A 25,627-nucleotide genomic window follows, 5' to 3' on the forward strand; every position below is an offset into this window, starting at 1 on the left:
CTTACGAACCAAGAATATACCTATCTCAGTTTTAGGAGCATTGGGGAATAATGGAGTCAGTTCAATGGGGTAGTAAATCAAAACCTTTTCAGTATTTGCATTAAATTTAATATAATGCAGAGTAATTTCCATTTTGGATTTGATGCTGCCTTGCAGTGTAAAGGAGTCAGGGCATGACCTGGAAGTGATAGTTCGGCACTCCCTTAAATGGGTGCAGATTTTCAGTGAGTGCAAAGAGTTTTGTGCGATGTTTGGGGGGGGGTACTTCCTAAAATGTTCTTTTATATTTTGAAATATTTTAAAGGTTATGGATTCTGCTCTCTGTTTCTTTAGAAATTTAACTTTTAACTATTTGCAGCTGTGTATGCAGGTATATACAGATTTCTCCCTTGGGAGGTCAGTAATGATCCCAGCAGAGGAGAGCTGAACAAAGTAAATGATTTGTTTTGCCTGGCTCATGTCTGATTGTGGATACTAGTCTCACAACTGCAGTTGAAATGCAATTACAAGTTAATTAATATGTAGGACACTGAGGGCATGTCACAGCATGCCACTTACTTTGTATTAACTTCATTTAGTTGATATTTGCTCCAGGCTGTAATGTTAAAACAGCTTTTATAGCTTTCAAAAAGACCAAGTTGCTTCTTTTATTATTTGTTCATTCACAGATTGAGTGCACTCTGGCTAAGCCAGCATTTATTGCCCATCCCTAATTGCCCAGAGTCACTTGTAGGCCAGATTAGATAATTATGGCAGTTTCCTTCCTTAAACAAAGATTTTCGAAACAATCAACAATGGATTTGTGGTCATCATTAGATTCTTAATTCCAAATTTTTATCGAATTCAAATTCTATCAACTCCTGCGGTTGGATTTGCACACGGATCCCAGGCATACCTGGGTTTCTGGATTAAAAGGAGGAGAAAGTGAGGTCTGCAGATGCTGGAGATCAGAGCTGAAAATGTGTTGCTGGAAAAGTGCAGCAGGTCAGGCAGCATCCAAGGAACAGGAGATTCGACGTTTCGGGCATAAGCCCTTCTTCAGGAATGAGGAAAGTGTGTCTAGCAGGCTAAGTCCTTCCTCCTACCTTTTATCTTAGCCTGCTGGACACACTCCCCTCATTCCTGAAGAAGGGCTTATGCCTGAAATGTCGAATCTCCTGTTCCTTGGATGCTGCCTGACCTGCTGTGCTTTTCCAGCAACACATTTTCATCTCTGGATTAAAAATCCAGTAATAATACCGCTAGGCCATTGCCTCCTAGTGCTGATTCCTCTGTTACCAAAGTGTACAAATGTGTCAATGTCTGAATAATTTCTAGGCTTGGGCTGACAAGTGGCAAGTAACGCATGCATGTCACACAAGTGCAGGCAGTGACCATTTCCAATAGGAGACAATTGTATTGAGGTATCATCTCTTGACATTCAGTAGCATTATCATCATTGGATCCCCAACTATCAACATCCAGAAACTAGACAGGACTGGCCATCTAAGTACATTTGGTCCAAGAGTGGGTCAGTGGTGAGGAATAACTGCAAGCAACTCACCTCCTGACTCCCCAGTGCCTCACCATTCACTACAAAGCAGAAGTGAGAAGTGTAATGCACTTGCCTGGATGGCTGCAACTCCAACAACACTTGAGAAGCTTGATTTGATGCAGGAGAAAGCAGTGCACATAATTGACATCACACCCATAAACATCCAGTCTCTTCATCATTGTTCAGGAGCAGCATTTTATGCCACCTGCAAAACACACCAAATTCTCCAAAACTCCTTAGTTGGCATCTTGCAAATTCACCAAATCTAGAAAGACAAGGGTGACAAATGCATGGGAACACCGCCCAAGCTTCTGTCCAAGCTGTTCGACACCTTGATTTGGAAATACATTGTCATTTCTTGGGTGTCACTGGGTCAGAATCTTGGAATTGCCTCCCTTATGGCATTGTGGGCCTACCAATAGCACATGGACTATAGCAGTTAAAGAAGGCAGCTTACCACCATTTTCTTGAGCAACATGCAGTCATTTGCAGAGATTGATTTCTTCCAACTCTCGTGTTACCTGTTAATATTGTTGATTGCCCTTGCACTCCTTATTTTATGTACCTTTGTTTTTGATATTGGTGAGCTTTCCCTCATTCAGTATTTGCAAATTTTAGATACTCTAGAAAGCTAAACCAATTCCTCCCTTTATAAGGTCAAAATACATCCAGTACTTCTGTCCTGACAATTCTCAGTCTCTCTTTGTTACCTGTGAATCAATTTCAGCATCATTTACAAGTCCTCTCCTTGCTTTGTCTGCCTTATTTAGAAAAGTTTGACCCAAAGTCTCTTGACAATAGTACCATGCAAATTTCTTCATTTGTCTATTAGTATCCTGATGTTTAGCATGGAGTTAAAAATCGCACAACACCAGGTTATAGTCACAGGTTTATCTGGAAGCACTAGCTTTTGGGAGTACTGCTCTTTCATCAAGTGGTTGTGTTGATGTATTGAGGTACGTTTTCCAGCTAATTTATTTTGTTTCATGCTTCCTATACACTTTTTAAAAAAAAATTCATATCACTTTACTTTTGTTCTGATTATTACTGGCACTTTATTTTGCTTGTGCATGTTGTTAATGTTAAAATCCTATTATTATTGAGCAATACCTTTTTAAATCCGATATCTATCTTACTCTGATTTTTTTTTGGAATTAAATGATCTACATTCTAAGAAAAATAATGTTCTTACTTATATGATGCATTTTACTTTTTTAGTTGCTTAAAATGAATCATTCATTGGAGAATTCGATTCCCTATGAGGAATATTTACGGATGAAAGCACGGACAATACCACAGCATCGCATGAAAGAATTTTTGGATTCCATGAATGGCAAAGGGTCTGAAGAAATCCAGCAATTTGTTCAAACTCCTGTTACAATGTACCAGCAAAGAGGACATTATATCTACATGGACAGTGCTGATGTTGCTGGATCATTGCTGGAGTTGTCGAGACCAATTAGTTCTCCAATTCAGCAACATGCGTCACAGGGGTCACCACTAGGGCAACAGCAGATGCAGTCTCACCATGTACAAGCACAAGTCCACCAGTTGGAAATTCAAACAAACCATCAGTCCTTGCAAGCAAAGCAAATGCAAGCCCAATTACAGTCGCACACATCTTCTGAGGAACTACAAAGTGGCAGTCAAGCTGTCAACTCAATAACGCAAGAAAGAAGGCCAAGCTCTTCGAGTGTTCCACAGCCTGTGAAGAAAAGGAAAGTTGACTTACCAACTGAAGAAAGCTATACCATGAGTCAACCTGCAGTGCAAAATACCGTAACCACTGTGCTTACCTTGTCTTCTCAGGCACAACAACAAGGGTACATTCCTGTTCGTCAGGAGCTGCTTACAGTGGATAGCAGTCAGTTGTATGGTGTTGTTCCAGCTACCACTTCAGTTACAGGCCCGTTATCCAATACAGAATCATGGACTATATATACGACACCTGCACCTTGCTCAGAAGGCCAAACTGTACTCCAATCCTCAATTCCTCATGACACTTGTAATTTAGTACAAATTGATGAAATCCCAATGAGTATGACTGGGATCAAAATAGAAGATGACAAGGATAAGACTCCAGTACTGTCAGATGGTGGGAAAAACTTGCAGGATAAAATGATCCAGCCATCTGTGACAGCTGCTTTTTCAACACAGTTTGTGAATGTGAATGGCAACCTTCATATTCCTGTTACAATACAAGCTGGTGGGAGAGCCTATCAGTCTCTGAAATACTGGGATCCACAGCAATTACAGGTATTCTATATTCGGTAACCTTTTTTATGATATGGTTGATATGAAAACTAATATATTGAAGTGTTCTTGTTGTTTGTAAATGAAATTAAACCAATGGGGGAACATTGGATTTTCGTTGTCTGTTATTTGTACGATATTTTTCATCGGAAGATAACATGCTGTACTTGTACATCAAGGTGCTGATACCTCAGTAAGAACGAGAGAATAATCGTTTGAAACTTAGAACTTACGATGCATTGTGGGAATGGGGAAAGATTTCCTCCGCTCACCAAACTTGATTTATATTGGGTCGAAAGTAACCAGAGATCGAAACATCTTCAGTTAATTTTAAGTTTCAAATGTAGTTCTTATTAGCATGGACTTGAAGAGCTCCAGGTATAGTCCTCACACCCTGGGTGAATTATGTACAAATTAAAGTACTGAAATAATTTAAGAGCATGGTACAAGCCATAATTGCCATTTATCTGATAGCTCGACCAAATAGGCCTGACTGCTCAGTATAAGAACAATGGAGCACTGTGCAAAAGTTGGCAACACAAAAGAATTTGTATTGTCTAGATCCTTTCTTACAACCATAAGAACCAACTTGATAAAAGCATTAAATCAAAAAGTTTACTCAGACCAATTTCCTTCCGAGCTTGCAATTTGACACCAAGGAACTTACACATTAAAGGAAAGTAAGCTTTCTAAATATTGAACCACAAATTGCAGGGTTTTCACTTGTGTAGCAGTCAGGTATTGTTGAGTCAACATACAGCTCCTGTCTGTGAAATTGATTTAGTCTTTTTGGTGTGAAGCCACTTTAGGACAGTTTTTCAGTCTTCAAGCATTTTTGCCATTCTGTTTGACGTCTTTACTTCATGGCATCTTTACTTTGTTTTCCTTTTAAACTCATAACCACTAAAATTGCATGGTTCTCTGCTTTGAAGCTATTAGTTGACCCAATATTTCCAATGTCTTGGAGCATTTTCCAGATTATACTACCTTTTGTGATGCAGAAATGTTTCCTGATTCACTTTAGCTTTGCGAAAGCAATGGAACAAGAAGTTGGTGCTGCTGACATCACTTTGCACTCAAACTGCACCAGAACTGGAAGATGTCAGCCCATTGTTGTTCCCCCTCCATCTCTACTCCCTTTGCCACTCCCCTCACTGTTGTGTCAAGCCCTAGTTGAAAAGCTGTAACAAATCTTCAGAAAAGCACGCTTTACATGATTGAATCAGAATAAATTGCACCTATAAACTATCTTATTAAGAGCACCATTTTCGGAGAGATGATAACATGTTCCATATAAATCTGTTTGCACTTGAATACTGTGATTGCATGAAATCTGCACTTTTTAAAACTCCATAAGAAATAAGAACAAGAATATGCCATTTGATCAAGCCTAATCTGACATTCCTCATGTCCAATTTCCTGCATTTTCCCCATACCCTCCTTGATTCCCCTACTGATTAGAATCTATTTCTCTCAGCCATAAATTTACACAAGGACTTTGCCCTCACAGCTCTCTGCTACAAGAAATTTCTCCTCTTCTCAGTGTTAACTTGGCATCCCTTTACCCTGATGCTATGCCCTCTGGTCCTGGACTTGCCCATGAGCGAAAACATCCTCTCAGCATTTACCCTGTCAAACCCCTTAAGAATTCATTGTTTCAATTAGATCAATTGTCTGCTTAACCTTTGCTCATAAGACAATCCCTCCATTTTCAGAATCATTTTCATGAGCCATCTCTGCATACCTCCAATGAAATAATATCTTTCCTTAAATAAGGTGCTCAAAATTACAAAGAGAATTGCGAGCATGTATGGTTTGATTATCTCAATGTCTTTAGTTATGCAGTTCTTCAGAGTGAATAGTTTTGATGTTCTTATTCAAGTTTGTTGCAATCTGGTGGAATGCAGTGACATAACAGGCACTGCAACTGAATGTGTGGTGAGTGTGCTCCTGCAGTCTGTTGGCAGCAAATGCACTCTCCTGCTTTTAGTCCAAAATGTTTCAGACTTCATTTTGAAAGCATGTGCCTTTTCCTAGATTTCCCCCACTGCAGGAAATCGCTCATTGTACCTACTGTATAGAACTCTTTATCAATTGAAACATTTCAATTTGATTGATCCTCAACATCTAAACTCAAAAGAATACAAGCTGGTTCATGTAACTGTCATCATAATTAAATCCATTCAGCCTTTGTGTAATTTGATGAGCCTGCATTGTTCTCTATAGCCTTTATATCTTTCCTGAGATTCAGAGCCAAGAACTGAACATAGTATTCCAGATGAGGCCTGAAAATCTGAAGTTTTAACTTCTCCTTTTTGAATTCAATCTCCTTTTGAAATAAAGGCTGATGTTCTGTTAGCATTTCTAATGAGCTATGTTAGTACAATAGGTCTTATTGATTTGCAATGACCATCTTCAATAAGAGACAATCTAACCACTGTCCCATGCCATTTGAATGGTATACCATTACCCACTATCAATGTTCTGGGGGCTACAAGATCGGGTCAGAGGCTAGGAATACTGCAGTGAGTAACTCACTTCCTGACTCCCCTAAGCCTGTCCGCTATTTTCAAGGCATGAGTCAGGAGTGTGATGGAATAGACCCTACTTGCCTGAATGGGTGCAGCTTCAACAACACTCAAGCTGAACACCACCCAGGATAAAGCAGCCCTTTGGCACCATATTCGTAAATATTCACTCCCTCCACCATTGCTCAGTAGCAGCAGTGTGTACCAACTATGAGATACACTATAGAAGTTCACCAAAGATCCTTAAACAATTCGCTTGGTAGTAGATGCATGGGAGCACCACCACCTGCAGGTTCTTCTCCAGGCCCTCTTCATCGTGACTTGGAAATATATTGCCATTCATTCACTGTCACTGGGTCAAAAGCCTGGCATTCCCTCCTTTTAAAGGCATTGTAGGTCAATCTACAGTATGTGGACTGCATCTGTTCAAGGACGTTCACCACCACCTACTCGAGCAATTTGGAAGGGTAGTAAATGCTGGCCATGCTAGCGACACCCACATCCCATGAGTGAACATTTTTTTAAAAAAAATGTCCATGAACCCACCTAAATACATCCCCTCCACAGCTTCTAATCCCTCACCACTCGGGGCCTAGTTCATTTGGGGCTTTCTCATGTTCAAAGTCACATCATCCTTTCCCAGATCTATCTCCATCAATGGGCACGATTTCTCCCTAACGTTTCAATCTGGAGCTCTCACGATCTTGAACAGCTTTATCAAATCCCTCCTCAACTTTCTGTTCCTCATGGACATTTTGGCCCTCCTCTCTGGAACAAAATCTCTCAAATCATTCAAGCACCCTTTTTTGAAGTTTTCTTATCATTCCAAAGATACAGTATCCAGAATTTATATGCCACTTCACTTAAAATTGAACTGGTGTTTTGCAATGGTTCATCACATTTTTCATTGCAGTCTGTACCTCTATTTATCAAGCTCACAATTATGATTGTCCTTTTAAAGTTCTTCTCTCTGCCCTGCTAACTTCAATGGTCTTTGCATTTAAACCCCTGATCCTTTTGTTCCTTTAACACACAACTGAAGAATATCTGATGTTGAAATGAATAAGATATGTTGCAAATCCTGTTGTCACATTGACCTACCCATCCCCACCTCCTCAGCTTACTGTGCTAAAGACAATGACTGCTTTTTCAACTAATCATCACTCTTATGTTGATTAAGAGCCAGTCTACACATGCAAGTTCAGAGAAGAAATGAAAGAGCAAGGGAGAGAGAGAGAATGTTTTGTTTTAGAATGTTTGTTTGGCTATAGTTTTGTATTGTCTGTTCTTCCTACCACAATGAAGTAATACATAATACTCTGCATTAAATTTAGACAGTTTTATGTCCACATTCCAATGCACGTATGTCCTTTTTTTGAAGTTTATCACCATTCTTTTCTTATTTCACAATAATTCCAAGTTTTGACATCTGTACATCTTGAAATTTGTGCCCTGTGAACCACATCCAACTCGTTCCTTTAATATATTAAGAAAGCCGGGGTACAATTACCAAACTTTTCAGAAACTGTGTATCTTGCTGAAATTCAAAAAGCAACCATTCACTGCCACTGTTGTCAGTTGGGCAGTTTGACATCTGTGCTGCCAATTTTCAATTCAACAAAGTTTATTAAACATTATTTACCATCTAACATGTTGGCTTCTTATCATTAATTCACATTTTTCCAAAAAACTGTTGATTTTATCACTTATTATCATCTCTAGAAGCTTTCCCATTGTCAGTGTTGAGCTGACTGGCCTTGGTTGCTGGGGTTTTCCTTAAACCATTTTTTGAACTAGGACGTAAAATTTGCAAGTCAAGCCAGCTGTTCCTGTATTTAAACAAGAACAGTATGGCCAATGCCTTCAGAATTTCCAAGTTCTTTCCCTCTGCCCATCTGGACAGCTTTAAGGAAAGACACCTGTTTTTTTAAAATAGCTCATACACATGCCATCTCTTTCACTATGACTTGGGCAGCTACAAAGTGCTCATTTAGTAGCTCAGTCATGCTTTCTGCCTCCATGTATAAAGTCTCTTTCTGCTTCCTAATTGGCCCCATACCTTTTACTAATTATTTGCTATTCATCTGCCTTGTGAAAAGTTTGGATTCCTTTTTTTATTAGCTGTAGGTCTTCCCACATCTTTTTTCTCTCTCTCTCTCTCTCTCTCTCTCTCTCTACCTTGCTCTTTCATTTCTTCTCTGAACTTGCATGTGTAGACTGGCTCTTAATCAACACAAGAGTAATGATTAGTTGAAAAAGCAGTCATTGTCTTTAGCAAAGTTAACTCAGGAGGTGGGAATGGGTAGGTCAATGTGTCAACAGGATTTGCAACATATCTTATTCATTTCAACAACAGATATTCTTCAGTTGTGTGTTAAGTTGCACTTGGAAATGCTGAACAATGTGACAATGAATGACAGTTATTAGATTATCAGGATAAAACAGTGTGTTATTAATATTTGAAGAGGATAATTTGTTATATAAATTGCCACTTGAAACAGACTATTTGTATAATGTGCACAAATAACCTGTTCAAAAGTTGATTCTTTTTTGTTGGTCTGTTGAGTCTGATCTTAGATTTAAAATTGCCGTTAAAAAAAATCTTCCTTAATACTGTGGTTTAAACATGAGGAAGCCTTTTGATATAAATTATTTGTCATTCAGAAACAATCAATCTTTTATCTCCCAAGTGCCTAAATAAATGCATTTTGTGGAATAATTTTACACCATATACTGGCATTTTCTTTGTGTATATATAGGTTCAAGCAATTCAGACACATACAACGGAACAGCAAATTGAGGCGCAGGCTGATTTAATGCTTCCTGATTCTCTAAAACCAGAAGAAGGGGCTAGTGTCTGGCAGAACTGGGCTCAAGTTAAGAATGCAGAAATAATGAAGGAAGCTGAAAATAAACCCCCTTTGCCAGGAAGTAAGAATTCATTTTATATCATAGTGCAATGAAAGAGGCCCTCTTGTTAATCATGTTTGTGCTGGTCGTCAAACGCCTATCTACTCTAACTGCATTTTCTGGCTCTTTTCACCCATAGCCTTGTATACTACAGTGTTTCATATGTTCATGTAAATGCTGCTTAAATGTGATTGTTCCTGCCTTTACCACCTTTCAGGCCCTCTGGATAAAAAATCATCTTCTCCTTTAAACTTCTTCTGAACCTCTTGCTTCTTACCTTTAAATGTATGCTCCCTGGTAATTGACTCCTCACTAAGGGGAATAGTTCAGTTTCTGACTTGACTGACCTGTATCTGTGTCCCACATATGAGTGTATACCTCAGTAAGGTCCCACCTCGGCCTTCTCTCCTCCAAGGAAAACAACTCCATCTATATAGTTTCTCTTCATAGATGAAATCCTTCAGACATGGCAATGTCCTGGTGAATATAGTCCATTCCCTCTCCAGTGTAGGTACATCCCTCTTATGGTGTGACAACCTGAACTGAACACAGTACTCAACTGTGGTGGCCAAACCAACATCCTATACAGCCCAATCATTACCTCCTGCGATCTATATTTTCTGACATGACTAACAAAGGCAAGTATCCTATATTCCTTCTTAATATTAAGACCTTCTTGTCTTCAAGGATCGATGTACATATACGCCAAGATCCCCCTGAACCTCAGCATTCACACTACCCAAGGAACTACCATTCATCATGTACTCCCTTGCTTTGTTATTCCTCCCAAGATGCATCACTTCACATTTTTCTGGATTAAACTCCATCTGTTTCTATTCTGCCCATCTGACCAGCTTGCCTAGATCTTCCTGTAGTCTAAAGCTTTCTTCTTATATTTACCGTATCACCAATCTTTGTCATCTGTGAACTTATTGATAAAACCCCTATATTCATGATTAAGTCATTCATTTACACTTGCAAACTCAAAGGACCCAATCCTGCAGTTCTCTTCTGGGCATGGGCTATCTTTCCCAATGACAACTTTCCTCCTGCACCCTGTGCCTCCTGTCATCAGCCAAATTTTGGATTCAATTTGAAAAATTTATCCTTGGTTCCAAGGGCTACCATATTCTTTAACAGTGTTCTATGTGATACCTTTCAGAAGCCTTACTGAAGTCCATGTAGACTACGTCAACTACATTGTCCTCATTACGCACCTAGTAACCTCTTCCTTTTTTAACAAATGAGTTTTTTTTTTAATGGTCTCCCCACAAAGTGATGCTAACTATCCTCTATCGATCCCATGATTGTCCAGGTGGAGAGAAATTCTGATCCTAATTTTTTTTTTGTCTATAGATTTCCCTACCACTGGTTGTTGGGTTCATTGGCTTATTCTAGTTTATCCTGACTATCCTCCTTAAATAATAGTATCATATTAGCTGACTTTCAATCCTCTGGCACCTCTTATTTCCTGAGATGATTTTGAAAGGCCTGTGCAGTCTCCTCCCTTTCATTTCACAGCAGTCAAGGCTGCATCTCATCTCAAGCTGGAAATTTCTCCATCTTTAAATCCACTAAAAGTTTATCCACCCAAATTGGTTAAAATTTATCACAGTTGTCCACTTGATTTCCATACTGATATCCCTCTTCTCAATAGTGACACAGAATCAAAAAAAGTTCCAAAATTTGTAAGAAATGGCTTAATTTGCCAATTTTGTATACTGTTCTTTTTAACTTAAGAAATGCTTTTGTTGAATTATAAGGATAGAACCCATCAGTTTATTAGCATAAATTGTGAAGTCATAAAACTGTTTCACTTGTACGAAACCCACCTGAGGAAAGGAAAATTTGTGTGCTAAATGAAACAACTTGATCTTTGAGGCAAAGATTTATACTATAATAATATTATTGAAACACTTTGCTATTTAAACAAAAGATGTCTAATCTAGCAGCTGCTCATAGTTAACAATCCTTTGCCATGTAACTCTTTTAGTTTACAGTAATAGAAGTACTTAATGGAACAGTTTTTATTAAACTGCCAGTTGAGTAAAGTATACAATTGATTGATCTGAGATGTTAACAATGTGTGCCAGTGTAACGACTGAGTAATACCAGACTTGAAGTTTTAATAGGGCTGGTTTTAAGGTTTAGACTGTGCATCTCAAGGTTATTTTGTGTTTAAGACTAACTGTAAATCAAATATTTTGTTTGATTAATTGTAATACAGTGGTCCAACAGATTTGACTAATTGCAGGATAGCTACTGTGGTTCTGAATTTTCAGCAATTTTATGAAGGTTGAGTCAAAACCTGTTGGTGCATTATATCAATATTTTCATCATAAAGCTGATAGTCAAAATCATCTTGATTGGAAAATATGTAATTGAATTTCTATGTCAAGTTTTTGGTTGTTGTTATTGTTGTTTCTTTGCACCATTGGACTCTAATTTCTCAAAGTCATTATTGGCATCAAAGGACAAAGAAATTACAGTGCAGGAACAGGCCCTTCATCTGTCCAAGCCTGCGCTGATCCAGATCCTCTATCTAAACCTGTCGCCTATTTTCTAAGGATCTGTATCCCTCTGCTCCCTGCCCATTTGTGTATCTTCTAGATTCATTCATCTCAAATGATGCTATCATGCCTACCTCTGCCACCTCCACTGACAATGCGTTCCAGGCACCCACCACCCTCTGTGTAAAGAACTTTCCATGCATATCTCCTGGACGTAGGTTTGCTTGCTGAGCTGCAAGGTTCATTTCCAGACATTTTGTTACCTTGCTAAGTAACATATTCAGTGGGCCTCAGGCGAAGCAATGCTGAAAATTCCTGCTTTCTATTTATATGTTTGGGTTTCTTTGGGTTACAGATGAGGAAGACATCACTTCGACTGGGACAACACATCCTTCCTAGGACAAGCTAAACCAAGACACACATGTGAATGTTATCCACCCTGCTATATCTCACGATTTTGTAGACCTCAATCAGGTCCCACCTCAACCTTTGTATTCTAATGAAAATAATCCTAATCTACTCAACCTCTCTTCATATCTAGTGCCATCCATACTAGGCAACATCCTGGTGAACCTCCTCTACACCCTCTCCAAAGCATCCAGAACTGTACACGGTATTCCAAATGTGGCCGAAACAGAGTCCTATACAATGTAACATGACCTGCCAACTCTTGTACTCAATGCCCTGTCTGATGAAGGAAAGCATGCCATATGCTACCTTGACCAGTCTATCTACCTGCGTCACCACCTTCAGGGTACAATGAACTTGAACACCCAGATCTCTCTGTACATCAATTTTTCTCAGGGCTTTTCCATTTACCATAAAGTTCGCTGTTGAATTGGATCTTCCAAAATGCATCACCTCGCATTTGCCCGATTGAACTCCTTCTGTCCTAACTCCGCCCAACTCTCCAAACCATCTATATTCTGCTGTATTTTCTGACAGTCCCCCTCACTACTCCACCAGTCTATTGTCATCTGCAAACTTGCTAATCAGACCACCTATACCTTCCTCCAGATTATTTATGTATATCACAAACTACAGTGGTCCAACACAGATCCCTGTGGTACACCATTGGTCACAGTTCTCCACTTAGAGAAATGCCCTTTCACTAAAACTCTGTCTCCTGCTGCCCAGCCAGTTCTCTATCCATCACTAGTATTCTTGTTCACATCTTAAAAAGCATTAGAATTAAAACAATGCATCCACATATTATTAGTGATATTTATTAAAAAAAACTTGAGAATTTCTTGAACATTGAAACTTTTGACAATTTAAACTTTGAATGTTCACCTCGTCTAGAGTTCATTATGACTTAAAAAAAATCCCTACTTTCATTTAATATAGGCTGAAAAATTGTTAGCGATTTCGTGACAGTGGTTGAATGGATTGATGAACTTTCAAGTTATTTTTGGCTAATTTAAAAGACTTTCCTTTTACATATTAGGACGACAGCCAATGAAATTTAGAGAAGATGCCCTTTGTGCAACATTAGTAGAGCTCAATTATGGACTTTGTTTGATGACCAAAGAAGCAAGGTATTCCGATGGTTCCCCGTATGAAGCAGACTTGCTGTATTATTTCTTTCTTTGTATTCAGAAGGTATGTTTTGCATGCTTTCCTTTTTGGGTGGTGGAGAAACATGCTTATGCTGGTCGTTCCATGCTCCTTTTTGAATTGTTCAGTATTTGAGTGAATGAAATTCTGCTGATGGATGTATTTGCTATATTCACTTTAGTTCATAAGATATAGGAGCAGAATTAGGCCATTCAGCTGATCGAATGGCCGAGCTGACTCAATCATGGTTTATATGCTTCTCACCCCCATTTTCCTGCTTTCTCTCCACATCCCTTCAACTCATTACCAATTAAACATCTGTCTAACTCCTCCTCAAATTTATTCACGGTTCCAGCATCCACTGCACTTTGGGGTAGTGAATTTCACAGATTCATAAACTTTGGGAGAAGTAGTTTCTCCTCAACTCCTCAACCTGTTTTAAATTTGCTACTCCTTATTCTAAGGTTAATACCTCTTGTCTAAGAATGTGGTGCTGGAAAAGCACAGCATGAGGCAGCAAGTCGGGCAAAAGCCCTTCATTCCTGATGAAGGGCTTATCTCCAAAACGTCCATTCTCCTCTTTGGATGCTGCCTGACCTGTTGTGCTTTTCCAGCAACACACTCTTGACTCTGATCTCCAGCATCTGCGGTCCTCACTTTCTCCTAGAATGCCCCACAAGAGGAAGCATCTGTTTCACATCTATTTTATCCACACCTTTTATCATCTTGAATGCTCAATTTGATCTCACCTTTACTTCTAAATTCCAGAGAGTATAGGCCTAAACTGTTCAATCTCTTTTCGTATGACAAACCCCTCATCTCTGGAATCAATCTAGTGAACCTCTTCTGAATTGCCTCCAATGCCACTACATCTTTCCTTAAGTAAGGGGACCAAAACCACACAGTACTCCAGATGTGATCTTACGAATACCTTGTATAGTTGCAATAGTACTTCCTTCCTTTTATATTCTGTTCCTTTAGCTATAAAAGCCAACATTCCATTTGCTTTCTTTATTATCTGCTGTACCGGCATGCTAATTTTGTGACTCATGACTTTCTGTTTCATATGTTTCACAGCATATGTTTGAAAATGGAAGAATAGATAATATTTTTGCCGATCTCTACTATTCTAAATTTACTGAAAAATTACATGAAGTGCTCAAAGAATGGCATCCTAAAATAAGTCCACTTGGTGAGTTGTAATTTATTTCTGTAGTTATTGGTTTATAGAATTGGAAGCAGATCATCAGAATTCATTAAGTTGTTATAGGAATATTTTATCATTTTCAAGGTGTCAAATTTAAACCTGAAGTCTGATATTGATGCCTTAGTATATAATGTTGTGTTTGATATCTATATGATTATTCTAGAGTGAGAAATCATCGCACAATATCTCTTCCCTCTGCTCATCTGAGGTAATATTTGAGTACTTGCCTCTCTCACCACCTTTTTAAAGTGGTGTTCTTTTACAAGGGATGAATGTGTCTGAAGAAAAGGAAATATAAAATAGGAAACCTTTGTGACAAGAAATCATATATTTTATGATTTTATGTAATACTTCTAGGCCATTTCAGGTAGTGGAATTATTTGACTTCAAATGGGTAGAAATATTAATTTTCCCTTTGTTTATCTTTCATGACCAGCAAGGTGGTGAACCAAAGTTTGTATCAAATTACCAAAGTGACCTCAACACTTCAGCATTCAAGCAGTACATGCATGTAGTTCAAAAGTGTATATTAACAACAGAACATGACCCTATTCAAAGTACTGAGGCAACTCTTCACAAACTGTTTTCCCATGTGACCCATTTTAAACTCACCAACATCTTGAGGGCAGAAATACTTGTCATGTCAGGAGCATCCTCATCTCCTGAAATCATATTAAGATGATATTTAATATTGAAATGCTTGACTGAGTTTTTTAAAATATTTGGTTGAGATGCATAAGCCTTTTAATGCCATAGTCTGTGTCCAAAGCTCCTGAATTGCCTCCCTAATTTGCTGCCTCACCAACTCCTTTTATCCTTTACTTCTTGTAAGACCTCTAAACCTGCCTCTGTGGTGAAGCTTTGTTATTCTCATAATTTATTATATTCAGTAAATTTTTTTGTCCAATTGTGCTTCCACTAAAGACTTGCGTCAAAATTGCCATATGAATGCAAACTGTTGGTGAGTGGCTGCCTTGGGAGAGACAGGGGTTATTGGGAGAAGTAGTTGAGAGAGGTACAGAGGAACCCAAATTACCCGAAGGACATGTGTGGGGAGTATTTCGTTTGGTTAATCGAATGCCGGATGTCATAGTTTAGTCAAGCATCGGGACCTTGCAATCTTGCCGGATAATCCAATATTTGGAGAATCAAATGCCGGATAATCGAGGTTCCTCTGTATTCTCATTATATACTGAATGGTTTAGTGAATCACAAAGCTGCATTTTCTCAGCTTGCAAACAATTTTCTGACTCACTTCAAATGAGTAGCATGAAAATATTTTACTGAATGTATGTTAAAACTTGAAAAGATTTGGGCTGTTTCTGATCGATGCGTACATAGCTTCAGCAGAAATTGTTTCTGACTTCTTGAAAATTGGTGTTCTCATACAATTGATTTTTAAAAGTTTAAATGTATTAGTAATGGTTTTCAGAGATTCTGAATGATGCAAGTTGTAGGTGTAGTGATTAAGAGTGGTGTTTGAATAAAATGACTTGTTTTTTTTGCTCCATGCTTTGTTAATGCACTGACCACTTCGAACAGATATTGGGTTGTTATAATCTAACATTTCCCCACAATTTTTAAGAATGTTTGTTTGTTTGTTTCTTATGAGGCCTATAATTGTGTTCAGCTGTCAAGGCAAGCTGAACTCAAGCTGGCTTCTAGTGTTGATATTTTTGGGCTGTATTCCAATTGATGGCAACTTTTTATTAGTGGACAAAATAAAGTGAAAACTTTCCATTAGTGATAAGCAAATGTAGACAGTGAGGACTTCATACAATTTGAGCACTCTTAATTTGTATCTTCAGTGAACAAATGAATTATGTTGGTTCTTTGGAGAAACAGTTAATTTGTAGGTGTCTACATTGTCCTCTTTCATATAGAAAGGGACACTTGCAACTCAAAATAAAATAAATAAACCTCACTACCTTTTGAACAATTGGATATCATGGAAATAGAATCTTTGAAATAACTAAGTTTACTTGAAATGAACACGACAGTTACCTTGGAATTATTTGTGAATTTTATGTTCAACCTGCCAAAATTAGTAATTTTTTAAACAGGGTTTGATGTGATTTAATTCTTAATGCTGTTTATTTTCATTTCTAAATATCAATCTTTACATGGCTGATAAATCCATAAAATTTAGAGACAAAAAAACTAAGGTTGCTTCTTCAAATTTCGATTTCAGCTGATTGAAAGAGTAGCAGTGTAAAATTTAGATTTAGGTTTAGATTACTTTCAGTGTGGAAACAGGCCCTTTGGCCCAACAAGTCCACACCGAGCCGCCGAAGCGCAACCCACCCATACCCCTACATTTACCCCTTACCTAACACTACGGGCAATTTAGCATGGCCAATTCACCTGACCCGCACGTCTTTGGACTGTGGGAGGAAACTGGAGCACCCGGAGGAAACCCACAATTTATTATGCTACGTACAGAATTTGTATACAATTTGCCAGCAAAACATTTTAATGCAAGGTTGCATATTCCATTCTTTTCTTTTCACAGTAAACTAACCCAACAAGCTTTGTACCTTTAAAAAATTAAGAACACTTTTTTTGTTTTGACAGGTTATGTCATTCCAAGTCGAATTACTGAGGAGATGCTTTGGGATTGTAAGCAATTGGGAGCACACTCTCCAGCTACTCTTTTGTACACGCTAATGTATTTCAATACCAAGTATGACTTGCAATTTTGTTATTTGCCTAAAATTACTCCATTAAGGATTAATCTGTTATAATTAACTGCATTTGATGGGTTAGATATATTGTGGAAATTGCTCTTTTTACAAAAGTGGCTGGTTTTTTTGTGTATTATATTTTACTTTTAATACAGGATTAGAAAATGAGCACAATAAAGCTAAATTTTCTGTTGTTCCCTAATACAGAATAATTCTGCAGATCATTTAACTGGGAAGTAAATTTGATAGAAACAAGATTTTTAATTTAGTAAGCTATTCGTTTAAACTTGGCGAAATGTTTTCACAGGTACTTTATGCTTAAAACAGTCGAACAACACTCTAAATTAGCTTTCTCTAAAGTATTAAAGCAGATGAAAAAGAATCCAGGCAATTCAAAGGATAAGTGTTCTAGTATACGATATCTGCGATTATATGGACAACTTCAAGCTGGACAGAAAGGTAGTCTACATTTTTAAAGAACTGATTTTGAAAATGGCAATTTGCTCTTTGAAAATGGCTACCGCTTCCTACATTACAATTGTGATGACATATGAAGTAATTTTTTTGGCTGTAAAATACTTTAGGATGTCCATGGCTGTGAAAGTGTATATTTTTTGTTGTAATTACAATAAAAGGTTGTGATGACAAGCTGACATGTGGTAACATGTTTTGATGCCCAATATGAGTAAAAAGAATTGTTTTATTTGTTCATGGAATGTGAGCATCACTAGCTAAGCCAGCATTTATTAACCTACTTAAGTGCCGTGGAAGACTGATTTCTTGAACTGCTGTAGTCTCTGGTGGGTTGAGTTCACCAGCAATGTTTTTAGGGAGTTCTAGGATTTTGACCCAGTGACCGTGAAGGATTAATTAATGTAGTTTCAATTTAGGATAATGTAACTTTAAGGGTTACTTGTGGGTGATGGTTTTGCTGTGTAGGTGAATCAAAGGTTATAGGAAAAAGGCAGGAGAGTGGACATGAGTGTCAGTTCAGTTGTGACTCTACTGAATGGAGCAGACTTGAAGCTAAATGGCCTATTCCTGTTCCTATTTGTTATAGTCTTAAGTGTGGCATTTGTCCTTCTGGGTGTAGAGGTCATGAGTTTAGAAACAGGTATAAATGAAGTTTCAAGTCAACTTCTAGCTAGTTACCAATAAACAACTGTTTAAACTTTGTCATTATTGTTGATTATTTACCTTCATTGCTAAAATAAGCTTGAAATGTCTGTTTGACGCATTACATGTATGTTGTATGTACTTTGCCACCAATAAGTATTTTGTCTAATCTTGAATGCAGTCAGTTACAAAAATTTATTGAATATGAATTATTTCCTCCCTACCCCATTTTAAATCTCTTACTGATGTATCTTGACTCAGTTTTGAGAATTCTGAGCTATAGGGAGAGGCTGAACAGGCTAGGGCTGTTTTCCCTGGAGTGTTGGAGGCTGAGGGGTCACCTTATAGAGGTTTACAAAATTGAGGGGCACGGATAGGATAAATAGGCAAAGTCTCTTTTCCCTGTGGTTGGGGAGTCCAGAAGGAGACGGCATAGGTTTAGGGTGAAAGGGGAAAGATAGAAAAGAGACCTAAGGGGCAACTTTTTCACGCAGAGGGTGATACGTATATGGAATGAGCTGCCGGAGAAAGTGGTGGAGGCTGGTACAATTGCAACATTTAAGAGGCATTTGGATGAGTATATGAATAGGAAGGGCTTGGAGGGATATGGACCGGGTGCTGGCAGGTGGGATTAGATTGGGTTGGGATATCTGGTTGGCATGAACGGGTTGGACTGAAGGGTCTGTTTCTGTGCTGTACATCTATGTGACTCTGTCTGTCAAGAGCAAGATTGTGTTTGGATGCGGTACTTGGTGACGTGTGCCTTTTGCTCACACCTACCCTCATGAGATGAGTGACTATCTAAACAAATTTGAGTTGGCACCCTTGTATCAGAATGAATTTAGATTCAAGTCCTAAAGTTTAACCTTTCAACAGACTGCATCAGTTCATCAAGACTTGCTGTTTTTAATTTCTCCTCCTTGTTTAAGTTGTCATGATCTTTGAAAATAAAAGGCAAAGTACACTTTTTTTGTTGAATTAATTAGAATGAAAATTAAAGATTTAATACTTGGATGCTTTTCTTTTTTGGTTTAGTTACAGAAGATATGTATGTGGAACAACTTGAAAATTCTGAAAATCCCTTGAGGTGTCCCATAAAACTCTATGACTTCTACCTCTTTAAATGGTAAGGATACCCAGATTTCTTTTGTCTAATTTCCAGTAATTGACTACTACATTTTACTGTTCACTGCTTCTCATGTTGTTTTTCTCATTGAGGCATCACCTTTGAATCCCTACAGTGTGAAGCAGGCCATTCAAGCCATTGAGTCCACCACCAAACCCGTCATTCTGCCCTCTCCCTGTAAACCATGCATTCTTCCTTGCTTAATGACCAAACCTACACGTCCCTAACCACTGTGGGTAATTTAGCATGTTCGATCCACCTAACTTGCACATCCTTGGACTGTGGGAGGAAAGCAGAGTACCCAGCAGAAACCTATGCAGACACTGGGAAAACATGCAAACTACACATTGACCGTTGCCAAAGGGTAAAATCAAACCTGGATTTCTGGCATTGAGAGGCAACAGTGCTACCCCTGAACCACTGTGCCACCCTCAATCATTAAGCTTTTTAAAGGATTTTTTTAATCATCTAGATACCTCTACACCAATAAACCGAGAATTATGAGACAAATAATCATGTACATGTCTCCAGTTGATTGATAATAAGATACAGGAACACAATTAGTCCATTCAGCTCATCAAGTTTGCTCCACTGTTTGATCATGGCTGATCAGTTTCTCAACCTCATTTTCCTGCCTTCTCACTATAACTTTAATCCCCTTACTAATCCAGAACAAATCTATCTTTGTCTGAAATACATTCAACAACTTGGCCTTCGCAGCCTTCTGTGTCAGTGAGTTCTATACATTCACCATCCTCTGGCTGAAGAAATTCCTGATCATTTCAGTTCTAAAGCGTTGTCCCTTTTATTCTTAAGGCTGTGGCCTCAGGTCCTAGTCTCTTCTACATGTCCACTCTATCCAGGTCTGTTGGTATTCTATTTCAATGTGATCCTTCCCATCCTTCTAAACCTTGTGTACAGACTCGAGTCCTCAACCACTCCATATGAGAAGCCCTTCATCCCCAGGATCATTTTTCTAAAACTCGTCTGGACTCTCTCCAAGGCCAGCATAATTTCCTCTTCCCAAAACTCCCCTCAATATTCCAAATGCAATCAGACCAGAGCCTTGAACATCTTCAATGGTACATCACTGCTCTTGAATTCTGGCTGTTTTGAAATGAATGCATTTATACCTTCCGAACTGAACTGAACCTGCATGAACCAGGTCTCCTAAATTCTGTTGTGCTTCAGATTTCTGAAACCTTTTCCCATGTTCCTCTATTCTTACTTGCATAGACTCACTTATTCACATTATATTCCATCTGCCACTTGTTTGCCTGTACTCTTAGATTATCTAAGTCCTCTGCAGCCTTCCTGCTTCCTCCACACCTACCTTTGTATCGTCTGCTAACTTGGGAACAGTATCCTCTGTTTCTTCATCCAAGTCATTGATGTAAACTTTAAATAGTTGTGGTCCCAACACTGACATGTGCAGAACTTCACTAGTCACTGGCTGTCATCCTGAAAAAGACTCTTTTATCTGTATTCTTTTTGCCAGGCAGCCAATCGTCTTTCCATGCCAGTACTTTGCCTCTATTTTCCTTCCCCATCCCCACCCAGTTTAAAGAACTTTTGACCTCAATTCATCTTGATCTATGTTATCAGTTCATCTGCCTTAATCCAATGCTTTGTGCATTAAGATGCAAAGCCTTTATAATTGTTCTGTTATCAGGTTTCCCTACACTTTTATGGTTTCTTACCACAAAATAAGTGTGAATGTCAAATTGTACTAACAATCAACCCCATCACAAACCAGCAATCATACCTTCCCCGTTACCTCTGACTGTATAATTTTCAGTGCACCACATGCATGCACACACATTTTAGTGTAAAGCCGTACCCACAGCAGTTATGTACTTCAGGGCTTTGGTCCTAGATGAGCATGTCTCATCAGAACAGCTGCCTCCTTCCCCAGTACTAGTGCCAATGTCCCATGCATTCGAACCCACTTCTCCCACACCAAATTTTGAGCCAAACATTTACCTCTTAATTTTGTTGACTTATGTCATTTAGCTTGTGGCTCAAGCAGTAATCTGGGGATTATTAACTTTTCTGGTACTGCTTTGTAATTTAGCTCCTAGTTGCTCATGTTCCCTCAGAATTACTTTCCACTTTGTCAATATTGTTGATATCCATGCGAGCTAGACTTTTTTCCCCCTTACATCGTGACTTTTTCGGTTATGTTATGAAAGTATCTTGCCATAGTTAAAGACCAGAGAATACACATGATACAAGCTGGAACACACTGGCATCAAAATGCAAATACTTTGTTCTATTTTGATAAGATAAAATATTTAAAAAAACACACCCTCTTAGGTTGATTGACTGGAAAGCTGACAAAGCATTCTTGCATTTCAGTCATGCAACATCTCGCATATCAAGGGTGATACAGTGGCTTAGTAGTTAACATGCTGCCTCTCAGTGCCAGGGATCTGAGTTTGATTCTAGTCTTGGGTGACTGCATGGAATTTGCATGTTCTCAGTGTCAACATAGGTTTTTGCTGGCTGCTCTGGATTTTTCCCCACAAGCCAAAGATGTGCCGTTTAGGTGGATTGGCTATGCTAAATTGCATTGTATTGTTGAGGGATGTGCACACTGGGTGAATTAGTTGTGGTGGTGTTATGGGGATAGGATGTGATGCTCAAGAGTTGGTGCAGACCTGATGGGCTGAATGGCCTCTTTCTGTAGGAATTCAGTTCTACCATTCTGGGCATGGATAGGATAAATAGACAAAGTCTTTTCCCTGGGGTCGGGGAGTCCAGAACTAGAGGGCATAGGTTTAGGGTGAGAGGGGGAAGATATAAAAGAGACCTAAGGGGCAACGTTTTCACGCAGAGGGTGGTACATGTATGGAATGCGCTGACAGAGGAAGTGGTGGAGGCTGGTTGCAACAATTGCAACATTTAAGAGACATTTAGATAGATATATGAATAGGAAGGGTTTGGAGGGATATGGGCCGGGTGCTGGCAGGTGGGACTAGATTGAGTTGGGATATCTGGTCGGCATGGACAGGTTGGACTGAAGGGTCTGTTTCCATGCTGTACATCTGACTCTATTCTACAAACTTGTTTAAAAACTTTTACTATTAAAAATACAACCTTACAAAAGATGCAAAAAAAGTAAGAAATTAGGTCTTGTTAAAACAAAAAAAAAGTACAGCATGAGACATTGCAGCATTTGTGTGAATGTTAGTTTTATTTGATCATGGGTTTACTGATTCTCTGCAAAGTTTCACCCTTGAATTCATCGCTCCTAACCACAAAAGCAAATCAAGCAAGATTTTATAACTTGTGATCCTGTGCTATTGTCCTAGCATTAATATTTTGAATATTCATACTATAAAAATGTGCACAAAATCCATACTTTTCTACTTTTTTCCATAACGTGCAAATGAATTTTAAACTTCTTAAACAATGAATGGGTTGGACAATAAAGTAATCTGCATAACTAATAGACTATCCAGACAAATTAAACAAGCTGAATAGCTTTGAACTTGTATGTAAGATTTACCTCTTCCAGGCACTTCTGAACTGAACCTTGTTATATGCATTTTATTTTTGTTTTATGTTGGTGCACATTCCACATCTGATAGGCAAATGCAAAATTGATGTTCTACCTGCCTGGTCTGATGGCAACACAGTCCAACATTTAACTCTATATTGAAACAATTTGAAATTCCATGTCTAACTGTTGCTGTAAGATATTCCATATAAACTATAAAATATGTTTAATTTCACTTTTCTGTATTACTGTGTAAATAACAAGCAATAATGACACTTTTTTCCCCTGTAGTCCACAGAGTGCTAAAGGGCGAAATGATGCCTTCTACTTGAATGCTGAACCAGTAGTTGCTCCAAATAGTCCAATCTGGTATTCAACACAACCAGTCAGTAATGAGGCAATGGAACAAATGTTGACCAGAATCCTTATGATAAGGGAGGTTCAAGAAGCTTATGTAAATATAGAGATTCCTCCCTTCTAGTGAGAATTTCCCAAAGCAGGGTGCTGGTGGAGAAACTGCCAGTCTAAAGTAAGTCATAGGAAGATTATTTTGTCAGAGAAACATCTTTGTCTCTTCCTGCTCCCTCAGAAGATGTTCATGCACAGTGTGCTTGAGGACTTGTGTATTATGAATATGGATGTCAGAATTTGTAAACCCCGTGAATTTGTGGGTGATTTGTATTCCAGTTCCAAAAGCTTGATCAGTTCTATTGTTTCTTTAAACTATACAGAAAAATGTAACTGTCTAACTGAACAAACTGTAAATAAGAGGAAAGTTTAAAAAAACTATTTCTTCCAGTTAGTAGTAAAGTTTGCTACTTCATCTATAAATTCTTTAATGGAGCTTTGAATTAAATATAAATTATGTGCATTCCAATTTGTGGCAACACAGATAATTGTGATCATTGTATAACTTAACTTCTTGTTTGAATCTTGACTCTCAGTTCTGTCTGTACTTTGATTACAGATGCTTCCATGCACAGTCTTTTTTTAAGCAGACTGACATGTTCTTTAAGTGTCTTTTTTTGTATGTAATGTACCTGGTGTACTTATGTGCCTAATGTGGATATTCCACTACAGATTTTAAGAAACTTTTTAAAATATGGAAATTGCATTTGCATGAACAAAAATTAAATTGGGCTTTCTTAAAAAAAAACGTTGGCTTTAGGTTTTAAACCAGATCAACTTTACCTCACGGATCTTGTGATATTGTGCCTTCGTATTAGACAGGCACAGGATAATTTTCTTATGGACTATAGTGTACTAGAAAGCTTTTTGAATAGCTAGTTTTGGTGGTTTTTACTTTTATGGGGATAATTTTTTTTTCTTTAATTTGTTTTGAATCATTGACTAAAATCAGTACTGTTATACACATAGTGCTTACCAGGGATATCATGTTACCTTTGTAATTTTTTAAATACAGATCATTCACTAATTTTGTTGGTCTAGGTAGAAACAATAAATTTTGCCTATGAAAGTAAGATACACTTTGTTGTTTATCATAAAAAACTGAAATCTTAAAAGATGCATCTCCTAATATAAATATATACCAAAAAAATTGTTTGAAATGCAAGCTTATTGCAATCAGTTTAGCTACAGGTCATTCAAATATGGTTAGAATGCACAAAGAACAGGGTGAGTGTATATTTTGATTAATATCCCAAAATAGAGGAATTTCAGTATTTTCCCTTCTAATTGTTTTGTCAATTTTGTTCAGTACGGGCATGTCCATCTGATGGCAAATTGGTTAAATTATACCAATCAAAAATCAGTTGGGATAAAAGTTACATCACACACCACCAGGTTATGATCCAACAGGTTTAGTTGGAGGGAGTAGCTTTTGAAGTGCTGCTGCTTTATCAGGTCACAACCACCTGATGAAGAAGCAACACTCAAAGGCTAGTGCCTCCAAATAAACCTGTTGGCCTATAGCCTGGTGTTGTGATTTTAAACTTTGCCCACCCCAGTCCAACATCAGTTCCCCCAAATCAGTTTGGGATGCCATTGCTGTGACATGTTCGTAAGGATTTGTTTTGCCATATTGCTAATCCGATGCTCGTGCTTACAGCTGTATTTGTAATGATTTTAACTTGATTTCTGTGTTTAGGTACTTGTATCATTTTTCTCATTACTTTTTTTGATAACCTGTTTTAAGATGCGAATGAGAGATTTTGCTTAAGCCCGTAGCTTCCAAACCTGGTAAGTCACAACAATTTTCAGAAGCAGGACATATTTAGTTGAGCATTTTTAATACCTCAGCAATGACCTTAGGACAGTTCCCTTTAAGGAACCAATCTCCCAAACTCTTGTTTTGCTGTACATACATTTGAAATCTTGGCCAATGCATCTAAGATGGCCTTGTGTTTTATTTTATCTGTGTATTTATGTTATCTTTTCTTGTCTTCTGGAATCTAATTAGAAACATTTTAGAACCAGTTACTGTGTAGAACTCATTGATGCAATAAACAAAAATACTACCTATTATCCTTATGGAAAATATCTTCAACCTCACAACATTGCATCGTGTGCGCTGCATGTTTTGTTTCATGACCAGGTATTCAAAGCATGAAGAACAATAACTGGGGAAACGAGAGCTGCAATTAAGTGCAGTTATTTTCCTTTTTCTGATACCAGAAATTGAAAAGGCAGGGTACAAATCATTAGGATTTTCAGAAGGAAAATTATATGGTCAATCCATAA

At 38.1% G+C, this 25,627-nt stretch overlaps 1 protein-coding gene across 1 annotated transcript in view; it reads left to right on the plus strand.

Annotated features, from left to right (window-relative positions):
• Window positions 1-25,381, plus strand: part of LOC132826602 (transcriptional regulator QRICH1-like) — a 37,434-nt gene extending 12,053 nt beyond the window's left edge. Inside the window, exons 2-9 of the mRNA XM_060842558.1 lie at window positions 2,753-3,790; window positions 9,075-9,246; window positions 13,183-13,337; window positions 14,370-14,484; window positions 17,074-17,182; window positions 17,491-17,642; window positions 19,335-19,425; window positions 23,219-25,381. Of these exons, the coding sequence (XP_060698541.1) occupies window positions 2,753-3,790; window positions 9,075-9,246; window positions 13,183-13,337; window positions 14,370-14,484; window positions 17,074-17,182; window positions 17,491-17,642; window positions 19,335-19,425; window positions 23,219-23,408 (2,022 nt within the window). The 3' untranslated portion in view covers window positions 23,409-25,381. The remainder of the gene's footprint in view (window positions 1-2,752; window positions 3,791-9,074; window positions 9,247-13,182; window positions 13,338-14,369; window positions 14,485-17,073; window positions 17,183-17,490; window positions 17,643-19,334; window positions 19,426-23,218) is intronic.
• The last annotated feature ends 246 nt before the right edge of the window (window positions 25,382-25,627 follow it).

Source organism: Hemiscyllium ocellatum, chromosome 23, assembly GCF_020745735.1.
Source record: "Hemiscyllium ocellatum isolate sHemOce1 chromosome 23, sHemOce1.pat.X.cur, whole genome shotgun sequence".
NCBI classification, from domain to species: Eukaryota; Metazoa; Chordata; class Chondrichthyes; order Orectolobiformes; family Hemiscylliidae; genus Hemiscyllium; species Hemiscyllium ocellatum.